This window comes from Mauremys reevesii, linkage group 4, assembly GCF_016161935.1.
Source record: "Mauremys reevesii isolate NIE-2019 linkage group 4, ASM1616193v1, whole genome shotgun sequence".
Lineage (NCBI taxonomy): Eukaryota > Metazoa > Chordata > Testudines > Geoemydidae > Mauremys > Mauremys reevesii.
In genome coordinates, this window is record NC_052626.1 from 30,143,469 (window position 1) to 30,168,282 (window position 24,814).

The window sequence follows — 24,814 nt, forward strand, 5'->3', positions numbered from 1 at the left end:
TAAGAACCTTTTGAGGTCTCAACCAGAGTGGTAGGGAATTGACTCATGGTATCGTAATGCCTGTTAAAATTGTTCTGTCTTCTGACTTCTTTCAAAAGAATCCTTTTAAAGAGTCTTGGGTGAAATCAAAGGCATGAGCCACATATCTCTTGCATCATGACTCAGCTGTAAGACAAAATACTTCTCACACTTCTTAGTATGATATTACTCACCTATGACCATACCCTTGCTAAATTGCGTTTTCACCCATCTGGGATCGTCTGGATGCAGAACCTAGAAATTCTTGTTTTCAGAATCTACGTAGTCATGAATAGACAAGCAACATGTCGTCTTTTACCAGCTTCTATCTAAATTTTGGCTTTCTGCCTTCTTGAACTCTGTAACTTGTATAAATGATTTGCATTATAAGTTACGCTGGCTATAGAGAGGCTTCTAAAGTTTTAGGGACATTATATCTTGTATCTATAAAAACCCAACTTCTCTTGAACATGACCTTTAGGTTGAAAGTCTGAGAGTTTTATTGCAGAATAATGTGTCTTTGCTTCTATGCTTGACAATGTACATTTTTTAATGTGAACCTTTAGAGGAAAAGTCAATACTGTTTACTGTATATTGAATTATAAATGTAAGGATTTATATATAAAATGGCAAAACCAAATGTAATGAGAATTTAAATGTTGTGTTTGTGTATAGAATATATGATTGTCATCAAAACATTCTTTAATTCTTGAAGGAACTTAAAATAAATCTAATATGCTTGTACTAATCTCCAGTTTTCAGCCACAATCCTGAGAATTTAAAATTGATTAAAATGAATACATATGAAATATACAAATTATTATAACCTGTGACAACCATTCATTAACTCTGTTACATTAAAACAACAAACCACAAAATCTAATGTCCTTTGATCTGGAATGAACCTGGTAGCTAACAGTATTCTGGAGAAATAGTTTTAGGGACATATGAAGGACTGACTAGACAATTTTATTTTTTGATGCTCGTTATGACTTTTGATTATTTTTCCCTTTAAGTCCATTTTTTAACTATTGGTGATTAGAACTGTATCTGCCTCACTTCACTTATTTCAAAATTGCCATTTTATAGTTATCAACATAAGCAGCTGTGAGGTGTATCTCTTCTAAAGCAAACCACGTATCTTTATATACTTCAAACATTAGTTCTTCTAAATGTCTCTCTTGCTTTCTGTAGATGAAGTGAGTGCCTCCATTTCACTAAAGTTATTGTTTAACATTGCCAACCTTTCAAGAATAAAAATTCTTAGTTGGTAGCTGTTCCAGGAGAAAATTCTATAATGCTGACTTTGGTTACTAGTTTAAACTCAATCTCTTGTGCTTTTTCAGGTGGTGCAGGCATTGAAATCACTGATTATTCTAAAATTAGCGACTTGCAAAAGAACATTCAAATCCTACAAACTGAAAAACTAAAGGACACACAGAATATGAAGGAACTGGAGGATAAAGTAAAAAATTTAAATGAGAAATTGTCTTCTGTAGAAAATGAGAACAAAATCCTGCTGAATGAGAGAGAACTGGTAAAGATGGAAAACAGCCAAATAACACAAGAATATGAAAGACTGAAATCTGAGTTTATTAAGCTTCAAAATTATGTTGCAGAACAGGAGACCCTTCTGAAAGAACAGGGGAAAAAACTCCCACTGATGACATCGTCAGAGGAAGAAGTGCTCAGACTACAACAAGCACTGTTGGGTAGGAAGCAATTGAGATTTTCAGCTCCTATCCAAAATATTTTACACATTTAAAAATAGAAGCCATTTTAGGAAAAATAGTATGAATAAATGAGATTGTGATAACTATGACTAGAGCCTCTTTAGAAAAGGGTTTACCCCTGAAATGATCAAGTAAAACAAGATCTGAAAGGTCTACCTTGGCACTACTCTGATAGTGAGGTAGAAGTCTCTGGATAGCTTAGTGAAGATGCCTGGCTAGAGCCTAGCAGGAATTTTTGTTCTCTGTTTTGCCGTAATGTTAAAAAAAAAAAAATGCCAGTTTTATGATGGTGGTTTCTAATATTGTTTGCATCACTCTGTAAACATACAGCTAAGATCAAAATATGTAGAGAGATGCTGACAAATGTTAGAGATATGGCCGGTCTTAAAATGTTATTGAAAATACTAAAATTATTTACAGTGGAAAGAAGAGACGCTAAAGATGACAATTGAACAATTTAAAATTATGGCATGGCACATGAAAAATGACCTTTCCTGTTGGCTTGGGTTGCCTTCCCTTATCAACCTGGGCTTGTTTTCTTTTACTTCCCTTTTTCGGATCCATTTGCTGTCTTGCTCTGACACTTTGTCTTGTTTTACTTCTCTTGCCCCCAGCAAACCCTGGGCTAGGTATGGTATACTGTAGATATCTGAACACAGAGGTCCTCTGAATATGGATCTCCCTATCTGCAGCAGTATTTGGTTTTTCCCACAAAACCCATAGAGAGTTCTTTGCAGGTCCAGAGATCTTCTCTCAAAGTGTGAGAGGGAGGGCTGCAGCTCCCCAAAGTAGATCTGCTCAGGGGTTAATACTGTCTGAGCCCTATCCATTTTATAGAAGCTACCATTCAGGGTCTTCCAGGGCATTCAGTCTGGGAAGTCCTGGCAACATGGTGGTCCAGCCAGGGAGCCTCTGCAGTAGTTTCCCAGAAAATAGCAAAGCACAGGGCCAGAAGTCCTTATTCTTTCACAGGGGACAAACCCTATTCCTGACTGCAGAATCCAGAAGAGACTGAGGAGAACCTTGTAGTGTTTCTTTTCCCCTAAACTTTTTCTACATAGGGCTTTTTGGGGTTTCTTGTGAGGGAATTGCTTTCAAAACGAGACTGTTAGCCATGAGTTTTTCCCACAGTAATGACCACTTTTAAGTAACAGAAGCATATGTTTTTGCTTGTAACCATTATAGAAACTCAGTAGTAGGAGTTACGTTTAAATGAATATTTTTCCATTATAGTGAATTGTTTTTTGATGTTATAGGAATGTAATTCACAAAAATAAAATGCTGTCTTTGTGATTTATAGGCAGTGTCTGTGTTATGGTAAAATATGTAATCCTTTCATTTTGAATATTTTTTTTGGTGTTTTATAAGTCTTAAGTACTTAGTCATTCAAAGCTAAATTTCAGTAACTACTGATGGACTGTGTCTGTAACTTTGTTTGTGTTCTAACATCTTGGCTTGACTCTAGCTGCGAAGTGATGAAAACTGAATCATACTGTTGTGTTGTTACATTATGGGTTTTTTCCCACTGATTGGAGCATGCTGATGAAGTATACAGGTTTATTGCTTGGAGACATCAATTTGGTTTTAGTTTCCTAAGATTTTTCTACTTAATTTGTATAGCAATTTAAATGACCTAATCTTCTGGTTGTCAAAATAAATAATTTAATTTTGTTGCTCTTTTTACAGATGCAGAAAAAGAAATAATGAGACTTAATACCTTAAATCAGGTAAACTGATTTCGAAATGATACCAACGCTGAAGTCATAATAGTAAGAACTAATGTGAATCATAGAATCATGCAAATGTAGGACTGGAAGGAACCTTGACAGGTCATCTAGTCCAGTCCCCTGCACTGCCATAGGCCTAAGTATTATTTAGAATATCTCTGGCAGGCATTTGTCTAACCTGTTGTTAAAAACCTCCAATGATTCCACACTCTCTTTAGGTAATTTGTTCCAGTGATTAGCTACCCTTACAGTTAGACGTTAGGAAAAACTTCCTAACCTAAATCTCCCTTGCTGCAACTTAAGCCCATTACTTCTTGTCCTTTCCTCAGTGGTTAAAGAGAACAATTTATCACTCTCCTCTTCGTAACAGTTTTTTATGTACTTGAAGACGGTTATGTTGCCCCTCAGTCTTCTCTTCTCCAGACTAAACTCATTTTTAAAAATCTTTCCTTATAGGTCATGTTTCCTGGACCTTTAATCAATTTTGTTGCTCTCCTCTTGACTTTCTCCAATTCGTCCACCTCTTTCCTCAAGTATGGTGCCCAGAACTGGACGCAGTACTCCAGTTCAGGCCTTCTCAGTGCTGAGCAGAGTGGAAGAATTACTTCTCATCTTGCTTACAACTATCATACTAATACAACCCAGAATGTTGTTTGCTTTTTTTGCAACAGTATTACATTGCTGACTCGTATTTCGTTTGTGGATCACTATAACCACCAGATCCTTTTCTGCAGTTCTCCTTCCTAAAGTCATTTCTTATTTTGTATTTGTGCTGTTGATTTGTATTTGTCCTCATTGAATTTCATCCTATTTAATTCAGATAATTTCTTCAGTGTGTCAGGAAGATCATTTTGAATTCTAATCCTGTCCTCCAAAGTGCTCACAACTCTCCCCAGTTTGTCATCCGCAAACTTTAAGTGTATTCTCTGTACCCATTATCCAAATCATTTATGAAGATATTGAATAGAATCAGACCCAGAACAGATTCCTGTGAGTCCACACTCAATATGCCCTTCCAGCTTAATTGTGAATCATTGACAGCTACTCTGAGTACATTTTTCAAGCCAATTGTGCACCCATCTTATAGTAGATTTGTGTAGGCTATATCTCTCTGAGAATGTCATGTAAAACAGCATCAAAAGCCTTACTAAAGTTGAGATATATTACATCATCTGCTTTTCCCCTTATCCACAAGGCTTCTTACCCTGTCACAGAAGGATATTAGGTTGGTTTGACATAATTTGTTCTTGACAAATCCTTATTGACTGTTACTTATTCCTCATTTTCTTCTAGGTGCTTACAGATGGATTATTTGCGCCATTATCTTTCTGGGTACTGAAGTTAAGCTGACAGGTCTATAATTCCCTGGATTGTCCTGTTGACCTGATTTATGGAGGGCTGGTTAATTATATGCATCAATGATCTGATGAGAAGATTCATAAACTTTAAACTCATAGACTTTAAGGTCAGAAGGGACCATTATGATCATCTAGTCTGACCTCCTGCATAATGCAGGCCACAGAATCTCACCCACCCACTCCTGTAACAAACCCCTAACCTATGTCTGAGTTATTGAAGTCCTCAAATTGTGGTTTGAGGACCTCAAGCTGCAGAGAATCCTCCAGCAAGTGACCCCTGCCCCATGCTGCAGAGGAAGGCGAAAAACCTCCAGGGCCTCTGCCAATCTGCCCTGGAGGAAAATTCCTTCCCGACCCCAAATATGGTGATCAGTTAAACCCTGAGCATGTAGGCAAGACTCACCCACCAGCACCCAGGAAAGAATTCTCTATAGTAACTCAGATCCCAACCCATCTAACATCCCATCACAGACCACTGGGCATACTTACCTGCTGATAATCAAAGATCAATTGCTAAATTAATTGCCAAAATGAGGCTATCCCATCATACCATCCCCTCCATAAACTTATCAAGCTTAGTCTTAAAGCCAGATATGTCTTTTGCCCCCACTACTCCCCTTGGAAGGCTGTTCCAGAACTTCACTCCTCTAATGGTTAGAAACCTTCATCTAATTTCAAGTCTAAACTTCCTAGTGTCCAGTTTATATCCGTTTGTTCTTGTGTCCACATTGGTACTAAGCTTAAATAATTCCTCTTCCTCACCAATATTAATCCCTCTGATATATTTATGAAGAACAATCATATCCCCCCTCAACCTTCTTTTGGTTAGGCTAAACAAGCCAAGCTCTTTGAGTCTCCTTTCATAAGACAAGTTTTCCATTCCTCGGATCATCCTAGTAGCCCGTCTCTGAACCTATTCCAGTTTGAATTCATCCTTCTTAAACATGGGAGACCAGAACTGCACACAGTATTCCAGATGTGGTCTCACCAGTGCCTTATATAACGGTACTAACACCTCCTTATCTTTGCTGGAAATACCTCGCCTGATGCATCCTAAAACTGCATTAGCTTTTTTAACGGCCATATCACATTGGCGGCTCATAGTCATCCTGTGATCAACCAATACTCCGAGGTCCTTCTCTTCCTCTGTTACTTCCAGCTGATGTGTCCCCAATTTATAACAAATTCTTGTTGTTAATCCCTAAATGCATGACTTTGCACTTTTCACTATTAAATTTCATCCTATTACTATTACTCCAGTTTACAAGGTCATCCAGATCTTCCTGTATGATATCCCGGTCCTTCTCTGTGTTAGCAATACCTCCCAGCTTTGTGTCATCTGCAAACTTTATTAGCACATTCCCGCTTTTTGTGCAAAGGTCAGTAATAAGGTTAAATAAGATTGGTCCCAAAACTGATCCCTGAGGGAACTCCACTAGTAATCTCCATCCAGCCTGACAGTTCACCTTTCAGTATGACCCGTTGTAGTCTCCCCTTTAACCAGTTCCTTATCCACCTTTCAGTTTTCATATTGATCCCCATCTTTTCCAATTTAACTAATAATTCCCCATGTGGAACCATGTCAAATGCCTTACTGAAATCGAGGTAAATTAGATCCACTGCGTTTCCTTTGTCTAAAAAATCTGTTACCTTCTCAAAGAAGATCAGGTTGGTTTGGCACGATCTACCTTTTGTAAAACCATAATCAGGTTCTTGTTCTGAAATCAGGCCACAGAATTAGAGAATGTAGAGAATCCAATACTTTGTAAGGACTCTCAGGGTCTGTGGCAAGAACACTCCTGCTGAGGACAAAGCCAAGCTTTAGAGATTTTTATTAAAATCAAAGCTCCAAACCATAGAATTAGAAAGAAATAATATAGTTCTATGGGTACCTGTGGTATCATTCCTTACAAAAGCTACTCACACCCTTCCTTGGGGACCTGGTGATGGAAGACAAAGGACTAACCTTGTCTCTGGCATGACAAATGAGTCCGATGATCCAGGTTCCTCAATGCTGAGATGGTGGGGAGAAGGGTCAAATGTAGAGTAGCCAAGGCAGGGGTGGGCAAACTACGGGCCGCGGGCTGGATCCGGCCACTCAGGGCTTTGGATGCGGCCTGCGGCGCCGCTGGCACCACATCCCTGCAGCCCCCGGATTGGGGGGCAGAGGGTTCCAAGCGTTGCCCTTGCCTCCAGGCACCGCCTCCCGCAGCTCCCATTGGCTGGAAACGGGGAATCGCAGCCAATGGGAGCTTTGGGGGAGGTAACTGGAGGCGCAGCAAAGGCAGTGCACGCCAAGCCCTCCGCCCCACCTCCCCCAGGGGCTGCAGCGCTTCTGGGAGCAGTGTGGGGCTGGGGACAGGGAAGGCATGCAGAGAGCCTGCCCTGGCCCCAGTGCGCGCCGCTGCCACACGGGCACCCGAACCCCTCCTGTATCCCATCCCCCAACTCCCTGCCCTAAGCCCCCTGCCTGCACCTTGAACCCCTCCTACACTCCAACCCCCTGCCCTGAGGCCCCTCATACACCCTGCACCCCAACCCCCTGCCCTTAGCTCCCTGCTGCACCCTGCACCCCTATGCACCTCAATCCCCTGCGCTGAGCCCCCGCCACACCCCACATCCCTCTGCACTGAAACCCCCTGCTCTCAGCCCCCTCCCGCAATCTGCACCCTCCTGCACTCTGCACCCCTCCTACACCCCAACCCCCTTCCCTGAACCCTCTCATACATCCCGCGCGCCCAGTCCCTTGCCCTGAGCCACTTCCTGAACCCTGCTTACAATTTCCCCACCCAGATGTAGTTGGTAGCTAAACAAAAGATGAACTAAAAGAACTAACTCTGCTTGGTGGTTTGCCCTCTTATAGGGTCTTGGACTATCCTGAATATTCATGTCAGTTCCCAACCTTCCATGCCCAAATCTTATTCCCTCACCCACATAAATCTTTGGGTACACTTACTATATAGGCTAGCATATTTATGCATATTAATAGCACATCCATACAGACCATTTTGTATTTAAAGTCTGCCTTCTTCAAGTCCGTTGTCTTTATTTTGCTGTTTTCCCTCCCACTGTTCCTTAGAATCATGAACTGTATCATTTCATGATCATTTTCACTCAAGGTACCTTCTATCTTCAGATTCTCAACTAGTTCCTCCCTTTTTGTCGGAACCAAATCCAGAATAGCTTCTTCCCTGGTTGTTTTCTCCACCTCCTGTAATAAAAAGTTGTCTCCAGTGCATTCCAAGAACTTGTTGGATAATCTGTGTCCTGGTCTATTGTTTTCCCAGCAGATGTCTGGGTAGTTGAAGTCCCTCATTACCACCAATTCCTGTGTTTTGGATGATTTTGTTAAATGTTTAATAAAGCCTCAGCCACCTCTTCTTCCTGTTTGGGTGGTGTATAGTAAATCCCTACCAGGACATCACCCTTGTTTTTTTACCCCTTTTACTCCTGACCCAGAGGCTTTCAACAGGTCTTGCTCCCTCTTCTATCTCAACCTCAGTGCAAGTGTAAGGAAAAGCACCCTTTTGAAATTGTATGTTTTATATTGAACATCTTTAAAGCTTTTTTATTTTCATGTAGATAGTCTTATGATAATCAAGGAAATAACTTTAGGCTAATAATTTCATGATTAAATATGCCTTCCCTATCTCTTCTATATACAATCTGGTATGAGAAACTCCACACACTCTAGTAGTTAGAACTATTGCACTCCCTCTAACAGTGTATTGTTCAATGTAATACAGTGTGTAACTTGTTTTTAATTAAGTGGTGAAGGCATCCTAGAAATCACATGTAGACTTTTCGACAGTATTACAGTATTTGCATTGTCACTTTCTAAAAATTGTTTGTTTTCATTCTTACATGCTCCTTTATAGAAAAATCTAAAATGTTGTAGACATCTTGCAGATGCTATTGTTTTGATACTTTGATACAGATTCAGAAGAAACAAAATTATCAGATGAATTACCAACTTTTTTTTTGTAGGCTGATAGTTTTATTGGTGCAGGAGAAGATGGTCTAAAGGTTAAAACAGATACACAAGTTTTAAAAGAAGAAAATCATAAACTAGAAAAAGAAAAGGTATGTTAGTTAATTGACCATCTTTGCTTTTAGTTTTATATATACGTTTACTGCAGTATAAGAGAGTATTAACAAGCACATTGTGCACGTATTACTATTCTGTGTAAAGTTTTCAGACCAGCCTTAAATCTACTTAGAAAATTTGACTTTGTTCATTAAGGTATTTGTATGAAGTTGTTGGACTTGTAGTATATTTTTATTTCTCAATTTTTTACAAAAATCTCAAGAAAATTATTTAATTCCATTTCAAAATTAAAATAAATTATTTCAGTTAAATTCCCATATTAAAATAGGTATTCGATTCTGAATTGTATTTGTTACTACTGCTTGAAAGTACATCCCATTGACATATTGTAAGGGAAAGAGACTGCCTTTGCACTTTTTGTTTACTTGATAAATATTACATCATAGAAGCTGATGTATTTTGAGTTGTAAATTAACCATTTTACAGAATTGCATTGATATGTTGCCTCAGATGTTGATTTAAAAAAAAAAAAAGGAAAAGGACAAAAAGAATCTCTGAATTACTAGCTTTGTAGCTATTGCTTTCCATCAGCTTCTGTCAGTGTTTTGTTAAATATGATTCCCCTTCATATTTGGCATTGCATTGTGGTCTCTAAATTCTGTTTGCCGTTATTTTCACACTGCATCCCACCCCGCGAATGACGACGACATTTTGATATTGCACCATAGATCCAAAGATTTCAGTTTCTTTGGTAGAAAGTTGTTAACATAGAAAAATGACATAGTGCTTGAAGCATCAAGTTTAAATACCTGGTCTCCCTGGAAATTTAGGTTCTTCTTTGAGTAGTGTGCCTATGGGTGCTCCACTGTATGTGATGTGATCCCCTGTGCCTGGGATTGAAGATCTTTGGTAGCAGTGCCCATGGGGCCCCACATGCACTCCTCCCCATCTTGTGCCGTGGGTAACTTATAGCTGTGTGGTCCAGCTGCCCTCAGTTCCTTCTCAGTCGCCTGTGGTATGGAATCCGGAGCAGAGCCCTTCTACCTCCTTAACCTTTAGAGAGACTCTCATTAGCTAACCTTACATTAGTAGGTGAATAGCCATTTCTGTTAATTTTCTCCCCCTAAAAACATTTTTTTATAGTTACTCTTACCTTCCCATTACCTTACGCTTCCCTGTTTTCTGCTCTCCCCAAATGGGAGCCCTCATCCTCCTTGGGACTGTGCCAGGATCTCTTGGGTTCAAGAGGTACCTCTCTTGTTAGGAGGCCTTTCCTGTGAGTGACGGGCACTCATGGTGCATCCGCTGCCTCAGTGAGGGCCACGTCGCACAGCAGTGCACCCACTGCATCAACTTGACCTCCAAGGCCCAAAGGACTGTGAAGTCAGACTCAAAATTCTCCTCATGGAGAGTTTTCTACGGCCAGCTTTGGATCCCAGCCTTGATACCTCTCTGGCCTGGCTCTCGCCCTCATTTCGGTCAGCAGTCTATTCCCACTCGCCATGGCCATCCAAGAGGAAATCCTCTTTTTCCCACTCAGATGGGAAGAAATGGGCCACTACTTCACCTTCCAAGGAACCGTCTCAGAGAAAGCCATCTCCTGCAAGGTCAGTAGCCTCAACATCATCAGGGGTGAGACTTAGCTCCCATGACCATCTGAGTACCTCTGATACTGGAGCTAAACGGAAGTCCAAGGGCCCTAAATGGACAGGACCAGAGGCGGATACACTGTCTCTCAGGACCGAGAAACACAGTGCAAGAGCTTCCGAAACGGTACTGAGTGCCTCATCCAAGACAACCTTGGGTGCGTCAGCACTGACAAGTGTCGGCATCGACCAAACCCTCAGCACTGAGCAAGCTCTCGGGATCAAGTAAGACATCTAAACCATTTACTGGCTGTTCGAGGGAATGCACTCCACCCTCGGCATTGATAGTTCCTTCAATTTCTAAACAACCACTGGTGCTGATGATGCTCCTGCCTGTGCTACAGCAGTTCAGATATCCAAGGGACCTGGTCATCGGTGATACACTGGAGTCTCCGCTCCTCCATTGCAAGCTCCTTATAGTTCATCCTCTTCCCAGAATCAGAACCCTAACCCCTTCACCACTGAGAACTGCACCACCCTTTCCCAGCAACGACAAAGAGGAAGAGGATGACGAGTACTCCATTCCACCTGCATATCTGGAACACAGACAATCCTCTGCTCGTCTGCGTTATCCAGAACCAAACCGAGGGCCTGGTATGGACCCCCATGGATTGGCTTTGGTCCTGCTTTGAGCAGGGGGTTGGACTAGATGACCTCCTGAGGTCCCTTCCAACCCTGAGATTCTGTGATTCTATGATGCCAATCTCTCCAGATTGGCCCTACTGGGCCCCATGGGCTATCTGTATGGCACAGTTTTCCAAACCACCCATAGAGCAGATCCAGAAACACGAACGATCGCCATCCTCATCTGTTTCTTGACCATCTGATGTCAACCCAGTAACGATGGAGGAACAGCAGGAAGACACAGAGGAAGAGGTTACACCACCACTCCATTTCTCCTCCTCTTCCCCTGATGAGGCGATCATGCCACCACCTCCTACGTTGGCAGACTATTTCAGACACTTTCAAGAACTATTCTGCAGAATCGCTGAATCTCTCCGGATCTTGCTGGAGGAAGTCCCAAGAGCAACAACACAAGCTGTTTGATATCCTACATGCCTCCACATCGGTGACGATAGCCCTCCCTATTCATGAGGTCCTATTAGACTCTGTCAATGTGCTCTGGCAGACCCCAACGTCCATCCTGCTAACCTACAAGCAAGAAGACACAAAATATTATGTCCCCACTAAGGACTTGGAATTTTTTTTCCCATCCTACTCCAAACTCCCTGGTCGTCAATGCGGTACATAAGAAGGGATGCTAACACCACCCCAGGGCAAACTCCTACAAGAGGGACTGGATGAAACTAGACTTGTTTGGTCTCAAAGCATATTCTTCTGTGACACTCCAGTGTCATCTCACTAATTACAAGGCTCTTATGGCCAAATACAATTTATATGAACTATTCTAAAATACAGGAATTCTTCAACATCTGCCAGACAATAAGGAGCAATTCCAGACATTTGTGTCTGAAGGACACCACCTTGCCTGCACGGCACTACAAGCTTCCCTGGATTCTGCAGTCATGGCTGCTCACTCCATCGCAACAGCTGTGTTAACGAGACAAGTGACATGCCTTCACCTCTCTGGATTCCCTAAAGAGGTGCACAGTCCGTAGTCAAGGATCTACCTTTGAAGGTTCCAAACTATTTGCCGAGCACATGGATGAGTCCCTACATACTCTAAAGGACTCTTGAGTGATTCTCCGCTCTCTCGGCATATATAAACCAGCGCTGAAGAGACATCAGGGGAAATACCAGCTGAGATCCTGAGTTCCATGTTTCCCTCCTCGCTGTCAGTATGACACGCAACAAAGGCGACAGATACCCCTTCTGAAGTGCAGACAAATACCGTCTCATGAAGCTACCTCTTATGCACCTTCATCTAAAATATAATTTTGAAGGTTTGGTCAAGGCCCGAGAAAGCCGCCTCCCGTTAAAGTTGCTGCAACCATCTTTAACAACTCACCAGTTTGACGACCGTTTAGCCCCTTTTTATCTGTCATGGTGACAAATCACTTTGGATACATAGATCCTGGAAATAATCAACAAAGGGTACTCCATTCCATTCCTATCCCTTCCCTCCTTCCTGTCCCTCTTCAAACACCCTTATCACAAACATCTTCTATGAGAAGAAGGAAATAACCTTCTGAGACTGGGGGCTATAGAACCGGTCCCATCCCAACACAGAGGGAAAGGTTTTTATTCCCACTATTTTCTGATCCAAAAGAAATCCAGTGTCTGGAGACAGATCCTAAACTTACGAAACCTCAACAAGTTAATTTAACTGCAACACTTCAGTCTGGTTACACTATCAACCATTATCCCAGCATTGGAATATGGGTACTGGTTTTCAGCCCTCAACTTCCAAGACACACATCTTCACATCACCATACACCCTGCTCACAGATGATTCCTCAGATTCATCCTGGGAACCAGTCATTACCAATACAAGGTACTACCTTTTGGACTCTTTACAGCCCCTCACCCCCAAGTATTCTCCACAATTTTTGTGGTAGTGGCAGCATACCTGTGCAAATAAGGTATTGTCATAGTCCCATACTTAGACAACTTTCTCCTCAAAGCTCCATCTGAACCTGAAACAATTCACACCATATGAAAGATGGAGCTTTTCTTGAACCTTGGCCTTGAAATAAACATCCAAAAATCGACACTGTCACTTGTGCAACATCTTGACTTTATTGGGCCACACCTGGATGCAATACAGGCCAGAGCCTTCCTTCCAGCTCACAGATTTTCTATAATAGTCGACCTCTATTTTCTATAATAGTCGACTTCCTGGCGGAAGTGCCTCCAGCTGCTCTGCCATATGGCAGCGGCCACATTCGTGGTAAAACACGCCAGGTTGCACGTCTCCATGTGTGGCTACACACAGTGTATGTACCTCACAGACACAAGTCTTCACAAACTCCTATTCATGTCTGGTGGACACAACACCAAAATGTCTGTATGGGGGTCCCTTTTCTCCAACCAACACTGTCCCTGATTCTAACAACCAACGCCTCCCTAACTGGTTGGGGAGCACACCTTCAGACCCACAGGGAAGGTGGTCTCCTGCAGAATTCTCCATGCACATCAATTTTCTAGAACTGTGAGCGGTTAACAATGCGTGCCGACATTTCCTACCACTGATCAGACATCAAGCCATAAAAGTAATGACAGATAATATTGCCTGCATGTTCTACATCAAAAGACAAGGCAGAGTAAGGTCCCACTCCCTATTCTTGAAAGCACTGAAATTGTGGAACTGGTGTATCCAACAGTAAATCAACATTTCAGCTGCATACCTTCCTGGAAAGCAGAACACCATGGTAGACTCACTGAGCAGCCAGTTCTTACAAGACCATGAGTGGGAACTAGATAAAAGAGTCCTTCAGTGCATATTCAGCCACTGGGGATTTCCCCACATAGATCTCTTTGCCTCACCAACGATGCCAATTTCCCTCGATTCTGCTCACAAGCAGCTCTAGGCCACTGGTCTCTAGGAAGCACCTTCCTTATTACATGGGATGATCCACTACTCTGCCTTTCCACCTTTTCCCCTCTTGTTCAAGGTACTGAACAAAATACAGGTGTAATGAGCCTGAGTCATCCTCATATTCCCAACATGGTCACGACAAATTTGGTATCCTTACATCCTGTGCATGACATTGTGTGCTTGGATCACCCTGCAATTGATTCCACACCTCCTCTCGCAGGACATCACAACCTCATCTTGAACTGTCTCACGAGACCACCATTTGAACCCATAACAACATGCTCTTACATTCATCTTTCAATGAAAACAGAATTTCTTGTAGCCATCATGTCTGCCTGACAGAGAAGAAATAGGGGCTCTCATGGCATACCCCCCAAATAGTTTTTCATAAGGGCAAGGTCACATTATGCACACATCCAAAATTCCTAGCCATGGTGCTGTTCTTCCATTTGAACCAACTTATCCACCTTCCCTGCTTTTTCCTGAAATGCATACCAACCAATATGAAGCAATGCTACACACCTTGGACATTAGGTGAGCATTAGCCTTTACCTTGATAGAACTAAATCTTTCAGACAATTGTTGTGCTTATTCCTCCCAACCACCAAATGATCAAAGGAAGTGGCTGCATCCAAACAGTGTCTTTACAAATGGATCTCTCAGTGCATATGCCTTTCTTATCAACTGCACAACTCCACCTGGAACTTGAGCGCATTCCATTCGTGCTCTCTCCACATTGATTGCCTTTCTCAACAATGTGCCGATCACTGACATTTGCAAAGGGCCACCTGGGCATCTGTGGACACTTTTGGCCAACACTATGCACTATCCATGTTGCAGTATCAGATCCCTTACTAGGACACACTGTCCTCTCCTCCTTATTGGACACCACTCCAAAGCCCCAGCCTTTACATCTATGGGCACTGCTCTACAGTCATCTACAGTGAAGCACCCCAGAGGGACACTACTGGAAGAAGAGAAGGTTGCTCACTATGTGCAGTAACTGAGGTTCTTCAAGATGTGTCCCCCTATGGCTGCTCCACTACCTGCCCTCCTCCCCTCTGCTTCAGAACTCAAAGATAAACTCTGCAGTAGAGAAGAAACTGAGGATGGTTGGAACACACAGCACTATATATAGATGCCCCCCCCCCCCCCATGGCGTGAGACAAGGAGAAGCACCTGTGTGGCCCAGGTGCAAGGGGTGCTGCTACACTGCCTACAGTGGAGCACCCATAGGAACAAACGTCTCAATGAATATGTTACTGCACATGGTGAGTAACCTCTAACTTTTGGTAGGGTTGACTCGTTATTCTATGGTAATCAGAGTTCCATGTAGTTTATTATGTGTTTGGAAGCACTTTCAAACTGAGGTCCCCTCTACTCTGCATGGACACTAAAAGTCCCATTGCATTTTTCATCAGAGGTTTACTCGGATACCCTTGGTCAAAACCCTCCCTTCCCTCTTCCATTATGCATCATGCTGTGCTCCAAGAGCCACATCCATTATGCAGCTATGACAGTGTACACCAGCTGAGGACAGATTTCTCTTGTGGATGATGTGATTTTTCTTTGTGCAGTTATAAGTTGCTCTGGGATCCTTGTGATGAAAATACTTCTAATTTATGTATATTTATTAATGTTAATGAGACACCTTCCTCACACTGAATAATGCTTAGTTGGGATAAAACTCAAGTAAACTTGTTCTAGTGTCCAAAAGACTTGCTTTTTTTTGTTCAAACTTAAAATGCTCTAGTTGACTAAATATAAAGCCTGTTTTCAAACCAGTGTTTAAAAACTTGAATAATAGTATAAAATCCAATTTATGTCCAATATAAGGAAGAACTTCAGAAGAAACTAGCAAGTTTACAACATAAAGATGAGGATGTTACATCTGCATCTATTGAAGACACGAATTTGGAATTAAATCAATTAAGGCAAGAGTTGGAAAGGAAGGAGCATGAACTCAAAGAAAGTATTACAGACAGAGCAACACTAACAGCAGAATTAGAAGAATTGGACAAGCAGAATCAAGAAACTGTGCAGGTAACAAATATTGCCGAGAATTAATGGACATATTTACTTTTTAGACATTCAGTGTATGATGTTAATCTTTGCTCACAGATATCAGGGCCTATTAGGTTCCCAATAGTCTATTCTTGCCATACTAGATAAGACCAGTGGTTTATTTAGTCCAGCATCCGTCCTGACAGTGGCTGATACCAGATTCTTCAAGGAAATGCAAAAAAAATCCTGTAATGGACAATTATAGAATAACATACCCACTACCCACAATGGAAATTTCTTACTAATTTCTGTCAGGTAGTGGTTATCATGTGCCCTCTAGCATGAGGGTTTATTTCCCTTTTGAGGAATGTTGCAATACCAAGGATATGATTAGAGTTTTTTAATTCTAATAAAATCTTGACCTCCATAATAACTTGTGACAATGAATTTGTACGTTAACAGTGTGTTATGTAAAAAGTATTTCCTTTTATCAGTTTTAAATGTTAGTAGTTTATAGTAGCATAACATCTTAAACTTTTTTTTAAATCATCAGATTTTGAACAAAGTATGTGAAACTTAGTGATCACAGATTATTTTAAATCAAATATTAATAGTTTTATGTTTGTCACTATTTTAAACTGATATTCAGATTTAAAAAATGTATTTGAAATACATCTGTTTCACATTAACTACTTGACTTTTCAGAAAGAAAATGGCCAATACCACAATAACTAGGGCCTTACCAAATTCAAAGTCCATTTTGGTCAATTTCATGGTCATAGGATTTTAAAAATTGTAAATTTCAGCTATTTAAATCTTAAATTTCACAGTGTTGTAATTGTAGGGGTCCTGACCCAAAAAGAAGTGGTGGGGGGGAGGTCACAAGGTTATTGTAGGGGAGTTGCGGTACTGCAACCCTTACTTCTGCACTGCTGCTGACGTCAGCGCTGCCTTCAGACCTGGGCAGCTGGAGAGCGGCAGCTGCTGGCCGGGAGCCCAGCTCTGAAGGCACAGCTGCTGCCAGCAGCAGCACAGAGGTAAGAATGGCATGGTATGGTATTGCCACCTTTACTTCTGCACTGCTGCCTTCAGAGCAGGGCCCTCAGTCAGCAGCCACCACTCTCTGGCCACCCAGCTTTGGATTCAGCACTGCAGAAGTAAGGGTGGTATGGTATTGTCACCCTTACTTCTGCGTAGCTGCTGCCATAGCACTGCCTTCAGAACTGGGTGCCCAGTCAACAGCTGCCAATCTCCGGCTGCCCAGGTCTGAAGGCAGTGAAGAAGTAGGGTGGTAATACTGTGATTCCCCTAAATTAACCTTGTGACCCCTCTGCAACTCTTTTGAGTCAGGACCCCCAATTTGAGAAACGCTGGTTTCCCCTGTGAAATCTATACAAAAAGGCACACACAAGACCAGACTTCACGGAGGGGAGACCAGATTTAATGGTCCATGATGCATTTTTCATGGCCATGAATTTGGTAGGGCTCTTACAATAACATTACAAAATAGTATGACAGCATATGAAACAAATGTGCCGTGTGAGTCAAAATACTTGTATCTTTCAGGACAAAACTTCCCATAAATTTGAGTCTACCTGCCTTATTGAGCATATGCTAATATAAACTCAGAATAGAAAAAACTGAATTGGTATGAAAAAGCCACACAGTTATATCAGCTCACTGGTTTTATTTGCAGGGTGTTCTGATCTGCAAAATGGCAAAATTGAAGGAGAGAGAAGAGAATTCTGTAACGTCCGGGGAAAGAATTATAGTGTTCAGAAATTTAAAAACCCCTATTAAATCATTCTGTTATCCCTATGGACCTCCCCTCTTCGCGCCCCCCCCCCCCCAAAAAAAAAGAAAAAGCTTTCTATCCAATGCAGATTTGTTCCCTACAGATTCATAGATTCAAATCCTAAGGCCAACAGGGACCATTATGATAATCTTGTCTGACCTCCTGTATAACACAGGCCATAGAACTTCCCCAAATAATTCCTAGAGCATATCTTTTAGATAAACATCCGATCTTGATTTAAAAATCATCAGTGTTGGAGAATACACCACACCCCGTTGTAAATTGTTTCAGTGGTTAATAACTCTCAATGAAAAATGTATGCCTTATTTCCACTTTGAATTTGTCTATCTTCAACTTCCAGCCCTTAGATCGTGGTATACCTTTCTCTGGGCTTGGCTACACTTACGGTTTGCAGCGCTGGTAGTTTGCAGCGCTGGTCATCCAGCTGTGTAGGAGCAGTGCTGGTGTGTGGCCACACTCACAGCTACCAGCGCTGGTGTGTGGCCACATTTGCAGCATTTGCAGCGCTGTTGGGAGTGCTGCATTATGGGCAGCTATCCCAGCATTCAAGGGGCAGCAACGTGCTTTTCAAAAGAGGGGGGTGGGGTGTACTGTGACAGGAAGCGGGGAAGAGAGAGAGAGTGGATTTTTTGGAGCCAACACTGTGTGTTAAGTTTCCTGGATTGAAAAATCACAAAATGTTCGCGAGCCCTTAGTCTTAACTCCTAATTGCAAACAGCCTGCCTCCAACACGGACTCCCCGCTGTTTCACTCACTCCCTGTGGTGTACTGTGACAGGGAGCGGGGAAGAGAGAGAGAGTGGATTTTTGGAGCCAACAGTTTAGCTTCCTGGATTGAAAAATCACAAAATGTTCGGGAACCCTTGGTCTTAATTGCAAACAGCCTGCCTCCAACGCTGTTTCTCTGTCAAGCAAATGTTCTCTCCCTGCCTCTCATTTGATCGTTCACAGCCAGGTACAGATAGCTCCTGTTTGCTGTGATCAGTGTTTGTTTTTTAGATAAGCAGTTCAACGGAGCTCGGATCGGAGTTCACAACAAAACAAAGAGAGGCTGCATAACAAAACAAAGAGAGTAATTTAGTTAAAAGCTTTCTGGGATATCTCCTTATTCCCTGGAGGCCAATAAAAGCGCTGGTGTGTGTCCACACTTGATGAGCAGCGCTGGATCACCAGCGCTGCAATCGCTACACCCCAACCTGGCCAGGTGTACAGCCAGCGCTGCAGCCAGGGAGTTGCAGCACTGGATGTGCCTTGCAGGTGTGGACGGTTACTAATTGCAGCGCTGGAAAGCCTCTACCAGCGCTGCAACTTGCAAGTGTAGCCAAGTCCTCTGCTAGATTGAAGAGCCCATTATTTAATATTTGTTCCCCATGTATGTACTTATAGACTGTAATCAAGTCACCCCTTACCCTTTCTTTGTTAAACTCACAATAAGGCATGTTTTCTAATCCTTTACTCATTCTCTTGGCTCTTCTCTGAACCCTCTCCAGTTTATCCACATCCTTCTTGAAATGAGGGCACCAGAACTGGGCACAGTATTCCAGCAGCGGATGTGCTAGAGCCAAATATACTGATAAAATGACTTCTCTACTAACTACTGAGGGGAAAAACGACTGAGGAGAGTTGGCAGTTTTTCAAAGGGACACTATTAAGGGCCCAAAAGCAAGCTATTCCGCTGGGTAGGAAAGATAGAAAATGTGGCAAAAGACCACCTTGCTTAACCACGAGTTCTTGCATGATCTAAAAAATAAAAAGGAGTCATATAAAAAATGGAAACTAGGACAAATTACAAAGGATGAATATAGGCAAACAACACAGGAATGCAGGGGCAAGATTAGAAAGGCAAAGACACAAAATGAGCTCAAACTAGCTACGGGAATAAAGGGAAACAAGAAGACTTTTTATCAATACATTAGAAGCAAGAGGAAGGCCAAAGACAGGGTACGCCCACTGCTCAGTGAGGAGGGAGAAACAGTAATAGGAAACTTGGAAATGGCAGATGCTTAATGACTACTTTGGTTCAGTCTTCACCGAGAAGTCTGAAGGAATGCCTAACATAGTGAATGCTAATGGGAAGGGGGTAGGTTTAGAAGAGAAAATAAAAAAAGAACAAGTTAAAAATCTCTTAGAAAAGTTAGATGCCTGCAAGTCACCAGGACCTGATGAAATGCATCCTAGAATACTCAAGGAGCTAACAGAGGAGATATCTGAGCCTCTAGCTATTATCTTTGGAAAATCATGGGAGACAGGAGAGATTCCAGAAGACTGGAAAAGGGCAAACATAGTGCCCATCTACAAAAAGAGAAATAAAAACAACCCAGGAAACTACACACCAGTTAGTTTAACTTCCGTGCCAGGGAAGATAATGGAGCAAGTAATTAAGGAAATCATCTGCAAACACTTGGAAGGTCGTAAGGTGATAGGGAATAGCCAGCATGGATTTGTAAAGAACAAATCATGTCAAACTAATCTGATAGCTTTCTTTGATAGGATAATGAGTCTTGTGGATAAGGGAGAAGCGGTGGATGTAAAAATGGCCTATATTCTTTATTCCTAGGTGTATACATTTGCATTTAAGTTATTAAAACGCACATTGTTTGCTTGCACCCAGTTTACCAAGTGATCCAGATCTTTCTGAATCAGAGACCTGTCATCTTCATTATTTACCACTTCTCCAATTTTTGTGTCATCTGCAAACTTTATCAGTGATGATTTTATGTTTTCTTCCAGGTTATTTGATAAACATGTTAAATAGCATAGGGTGAAGATAACAATCCCAGAGGGACGTCACTGGGAACAGACCTCTTTGATGACAATTCCCTGTTTACAGTTACATTTTTGAGCCCCATCAGTTAGTAGTTTTAAAATCATTTAATGGGTGCCATGTTAATTTTATATCGTTCTAGTTTTTTAATCAGAATGTTGTGCGGTGCCAAATCAAATGCCTGACAGAAGTCTAAGTATATTACATCAGCACTATTATGTTTATCAAACAAATTTGTAATCTCTGTAACAGGGTGTGCTGAATCAGGAGCTGACTCAGCATCCTGTCTCTCAAATCCCCACCAATATAGATTAATTGAGAAGGGTCAGTCAGCTGAGTAGAGCTACATCTGAAGGGCTAATTAGAGGGGGAAACAACCCCAGTATCTGGGAGCCTATAATTTGAGAGGAAGGAAGCTGTGGAAGGGCGGGCTGAGAACCAAGGAAAGCAGAGATGGGCAGGGCTGACTGCTGCCAGCTCTGTTCCCTTCTGCAGAAGCAAGTGCTGGCTAGGGCTTATAAATATAAATAAATAGCACTACAAGTAGAGACCTGCTGGCACAACAAAATAAAACATGGTGATGGTAAAGGAGACATGAAGTGGTTTGGGTTTTACTTAAGGCCTGAACGGATTCTCAGGGGATTACCCCATAACAATTTTATCAACAACAGATATCAAGTTTGTTTGACAGGATCTGTTTTCTGTAAACCCATCTTGATTTGCCTTAATTACATTACCCTTCTTTAGTTCTTTATTAATTGCATCCCAAATGAGCCATTCCATTATCTTCCCAGAATCGATGTCAGGCTGACAGGCCTATAATTAACTGAGTTATCTCATTTAACCTTTTTAAAAATTGGCAAATGAGCTTTCTTCCAGTCTTCTGGAACTTCCCAGTATTCCAAGACTAATTGAAGATCAACATTAATCATCCAGCAAGCTCAGCAGCCAATTCTTTTATACCTCGAGTACAAGGTAATGTCTAACTTTAGTAGCTACTGTTTAACGTCCTCCAGAGATGTGAGTGCAGTGGAAAGTGTGTTATCACCATATGATGAGACTATATCATCTGTTTTTTTCCCCCAAATACAGAACAGTAATATTTATTGAACACTTCTGCCTTTTCTGCATTATTATTGATAATTCTACCATGTCCATCTAGTAATGGGCCAATACCATTGTCAGGATTCTTTTTGTTCCTAATATATTTTAAAAACTCCATCTTATTATCCTTAATTCTCCCGGCCATAGATTTCTCCTTTTGTCCCTGGGCTTCCCTTATCAATTTTATACAATTCCTAACTTCTGATTTATATTCACTATATCAACTTCCCCTTTCTTCCATTTGTCACACATTTTTTACAGCTGCCTTCACTCTCCTTCCCTCTAAACCAGGTTGGTTATTTTACCAGCACAGCCTTCTTCCTTGATTGTGAGATTGTGCCTTTTGGGGCATCTAGTAAGGTATTCTTAAAGGATTCCCAATTATCATTCACATTTTTCTGATTAAATTCTTCCTCCTGTCTGTGATCATTGCACACACCAGCGACTCCTTGCATTCACTACAACAAGCCTCTTGTGTGCCACCCTTCTATCCCCCTTTTACTTCAGTGACTCACTGCACACACACAGCCCAATACCAGAGAATCTTTGCTTTCTGCCCCCCATTCTCACCTCCACCAAGTGTGTGACTCCCCATTCCAGGGGCTCTGTGTGCTGTCTCTTTACCTCTTCCCCCATACCAGGGTCCCTCAGTTTCCCTCCCATGCAGGAAGCTATGTGCACCCCCGTACCTTCCTTCCAAACTGTATCAAGGTTCCCCATTTCCCACCTTCATTAGGGATTCTTTGTGACCCCTCCATTTCCCCAAATGCCAAGGGCTATGTGTGGCCCCAAATGAGGGTCTTCCCTTTACCCCCTTGGTCAGGGATCTGTGTCCCCCATTTCTCCCTCCTCTCCATGCCAGGGGTTCTGTGTGCCCCCATTTCCAGGTCCCCCTTTTTCTCCTGCCAGAGCTTGTGCCTGCCTCTATTCCTTCATGCCCCAATACCATGATCCCTCATTCTCCTTCTCCCTCTGTGTGTATCTCCATTCCCCACTACCACCGTTCTTAGTCTCCTTCTCTCCCCCTCCCCCGTTTCTTTCCCTTTCAATGTGTCAGCAGCATTGGGAGGATTGGCAGAACTCAAATGAGGTGGTTTGTTATGCTGGAATAAATTAATGAATGCGATAAATCAGTTCTTCAATTTATAGACAATTACAAGGGTGATTGGAGATGTTAGCTCTGCTAACCAGATGCCAGGGGCTTAATGTGTCCCCCATTTCCTCCTTAAGGTTTTCATATTTTTCACCAAATTGAATAGTGTTCTGCCCATTAATGCTTCGAATATTCCCTTAACTTTTGGAATTGATTGGATGAGATGGTCAAAAGTTATTGCATTACACCCAAACAAAGAAATGCAGTCAAGCTTGACCAATAATACATCCGCACAAGGCGGTTGAATGGGCAACCTTATTCAAGCATTTTGTAGGCTTTTTACTTTGCAACCTCAGTGTTCTCTTAATTTTTAAATTAATTTAAATTTAAATTCTAGATATATTTTGTTTAATGTAATTTCATATGTTTTTAAGAGGCTTGAAGAAAATTGTTTTTTCAGTTATATGGAACCATGTTGGCCCCACATGTGAGTCATCTGTAGGATTGGGAGCTTTAGATCCATAGCATAGACCTCTGCCATGGATCTTTAGATTCATAACATAGACCTCTCCCACATGAGCTAACAGAGAAACTGGTAGCAATGGAAGACTGTCACCTTCCATGTGGACCTGCCATTAGACAAGGAGTGAAGACACACTGTCAGGTGGATTTCATAGCTTTTTGCTAAACTGCAAAAGAATATTGAGACTATAGAATAATGGTTTCAATTCTCAGTCCTATAGGGGAGTATGCCCAGTGGTTATAGACCCTTCTGCCCCTGTCTTTCTGCTCCTATTCCTGCCTTACCCTCACCCTTATTCTTCATTTGAGTCAGGTAGCTTCTTTCTCCTCTATTTTGCCTGCATGCCAGTAGAGAGAGCATTGGGAGTTGCTCTCGATTCCTGTCCTTGTCACTACAGCAGCTCCTGGCAGCCAGGAGGAGTAATTGCAGTGAAGGTCCTGTTCAGTCCCTGAAGCCACAGGATGGTGCATGCTCCAGCACACTGTGGGCATGAATCATGTGCAGTCTAGTCAGCACATAAGAGCTGTGAGAAGTGGAGCATGCTCAGTACAAATGGAATCTTCAGAAAATTTAGTTGCAAAACTGTAATGTCTCTCTACTGGGCATGTGCAAACAGACTTTTTTTTTTTCAAAGGATTAGAACTTTGCCAAATTTGGATGAATTTTCTCAGGGACAGCAAAAGCACATCACTAGCATTAGTGGGAGAGACTCCCTAACGCCTGATCCCATTCCCCCACTACAAAATTTCAAGTCCCTGCTCCAAAGTATGGAGGTGCTAGAGATGCTCATTGAAACTATTGTAAAGACTTTCTTAATATGGGCAAAAAGGTGTATTTTTCACTAATCTCATTCTCAAAAATGGCTGAAGCATTTTAATTGAAACTGTCCCCAAAACATCAGCCTTGGGCACCTGGCATGAGAAATTTCAGCCCAAATGGTTTGTTTGGCAAAATTAACTGAAAACAAAGTCTTATAATGGAAAATGTTGGGCATCTTAACTGTATGCATCACTGTCTGTGCTGTCTATAATAAATGAGCTGTCTGTCAAATTTTCAATTGTATTTTGTTACTACTGTGTTAAGAATTTTAAAGTTCCAAATGTTCATTTGACCTAGTTGGAAAAAAAGTTTTCCTTTGTCTTAACCAAATCTTATATGCACCTGGGATTTCTTTGATGTTAAGGCTTCCTGGCTTAAGCTATCTTGTAGACCAAAATGGGTTCTCTTTTAAATATAATATGCTATTTCCTTCCAGTACATCACTTGAACGCCAGTGGTTTGATAGAATTATTACGGTATATCTGAAAATCTTAGGCTGTCCGCTCTTGGGAAGCACTAACTTCTCTTAGGGGCACTCAAGCAAGTCCATGAAAGGACAGTACGTTTTGTTAAATATTGGGTTTCTTAACATAAAAATGTACTGAAACAGAGCTGTCTATTGAAAAGTGAATATTCAATAAATTTCTTTGCTGTTGTGTGCTA

General features: G+C 41.8%; 1 protein-coding gene across 2 annotated transcripts in view; it reads left to right on the forward strand.

The window, feature by feature from the left end:
• TRIP11 (thyroid hormone receptor interactor 11) overlaps nucleotides 1-24,814 on the forward strand; it is an 83,149-nt gene that overhangs the window by 17,855 nt on the left and 40,480 nt on the right. For both annotated transcript variants that reach the window (XM_039537135.1, XM_039537134.1), the window contains exons 7-10: nucleotides 1,365-1,730; nucleotides 3,438-3,478; nucleotides 8,824-8,919; nucleotides 15,866-16,072. In XM_039537135.1, coding sequence (XP_039393069.1) covers nucleotides 1,365-1,730; nucleotides 3,438-3,478; nucleotides 8,824-8,919; nucleotides 15,866-16,072 — 710 coding nt within the window. The remainder of the gene's footprint in view (nucleotides 1-1,364; nucleotides 1,731-3,437; nucleotides 3,479-8,823; nucleotides 8,920-15,865; nucleotides 16,073-24,814) is intronic.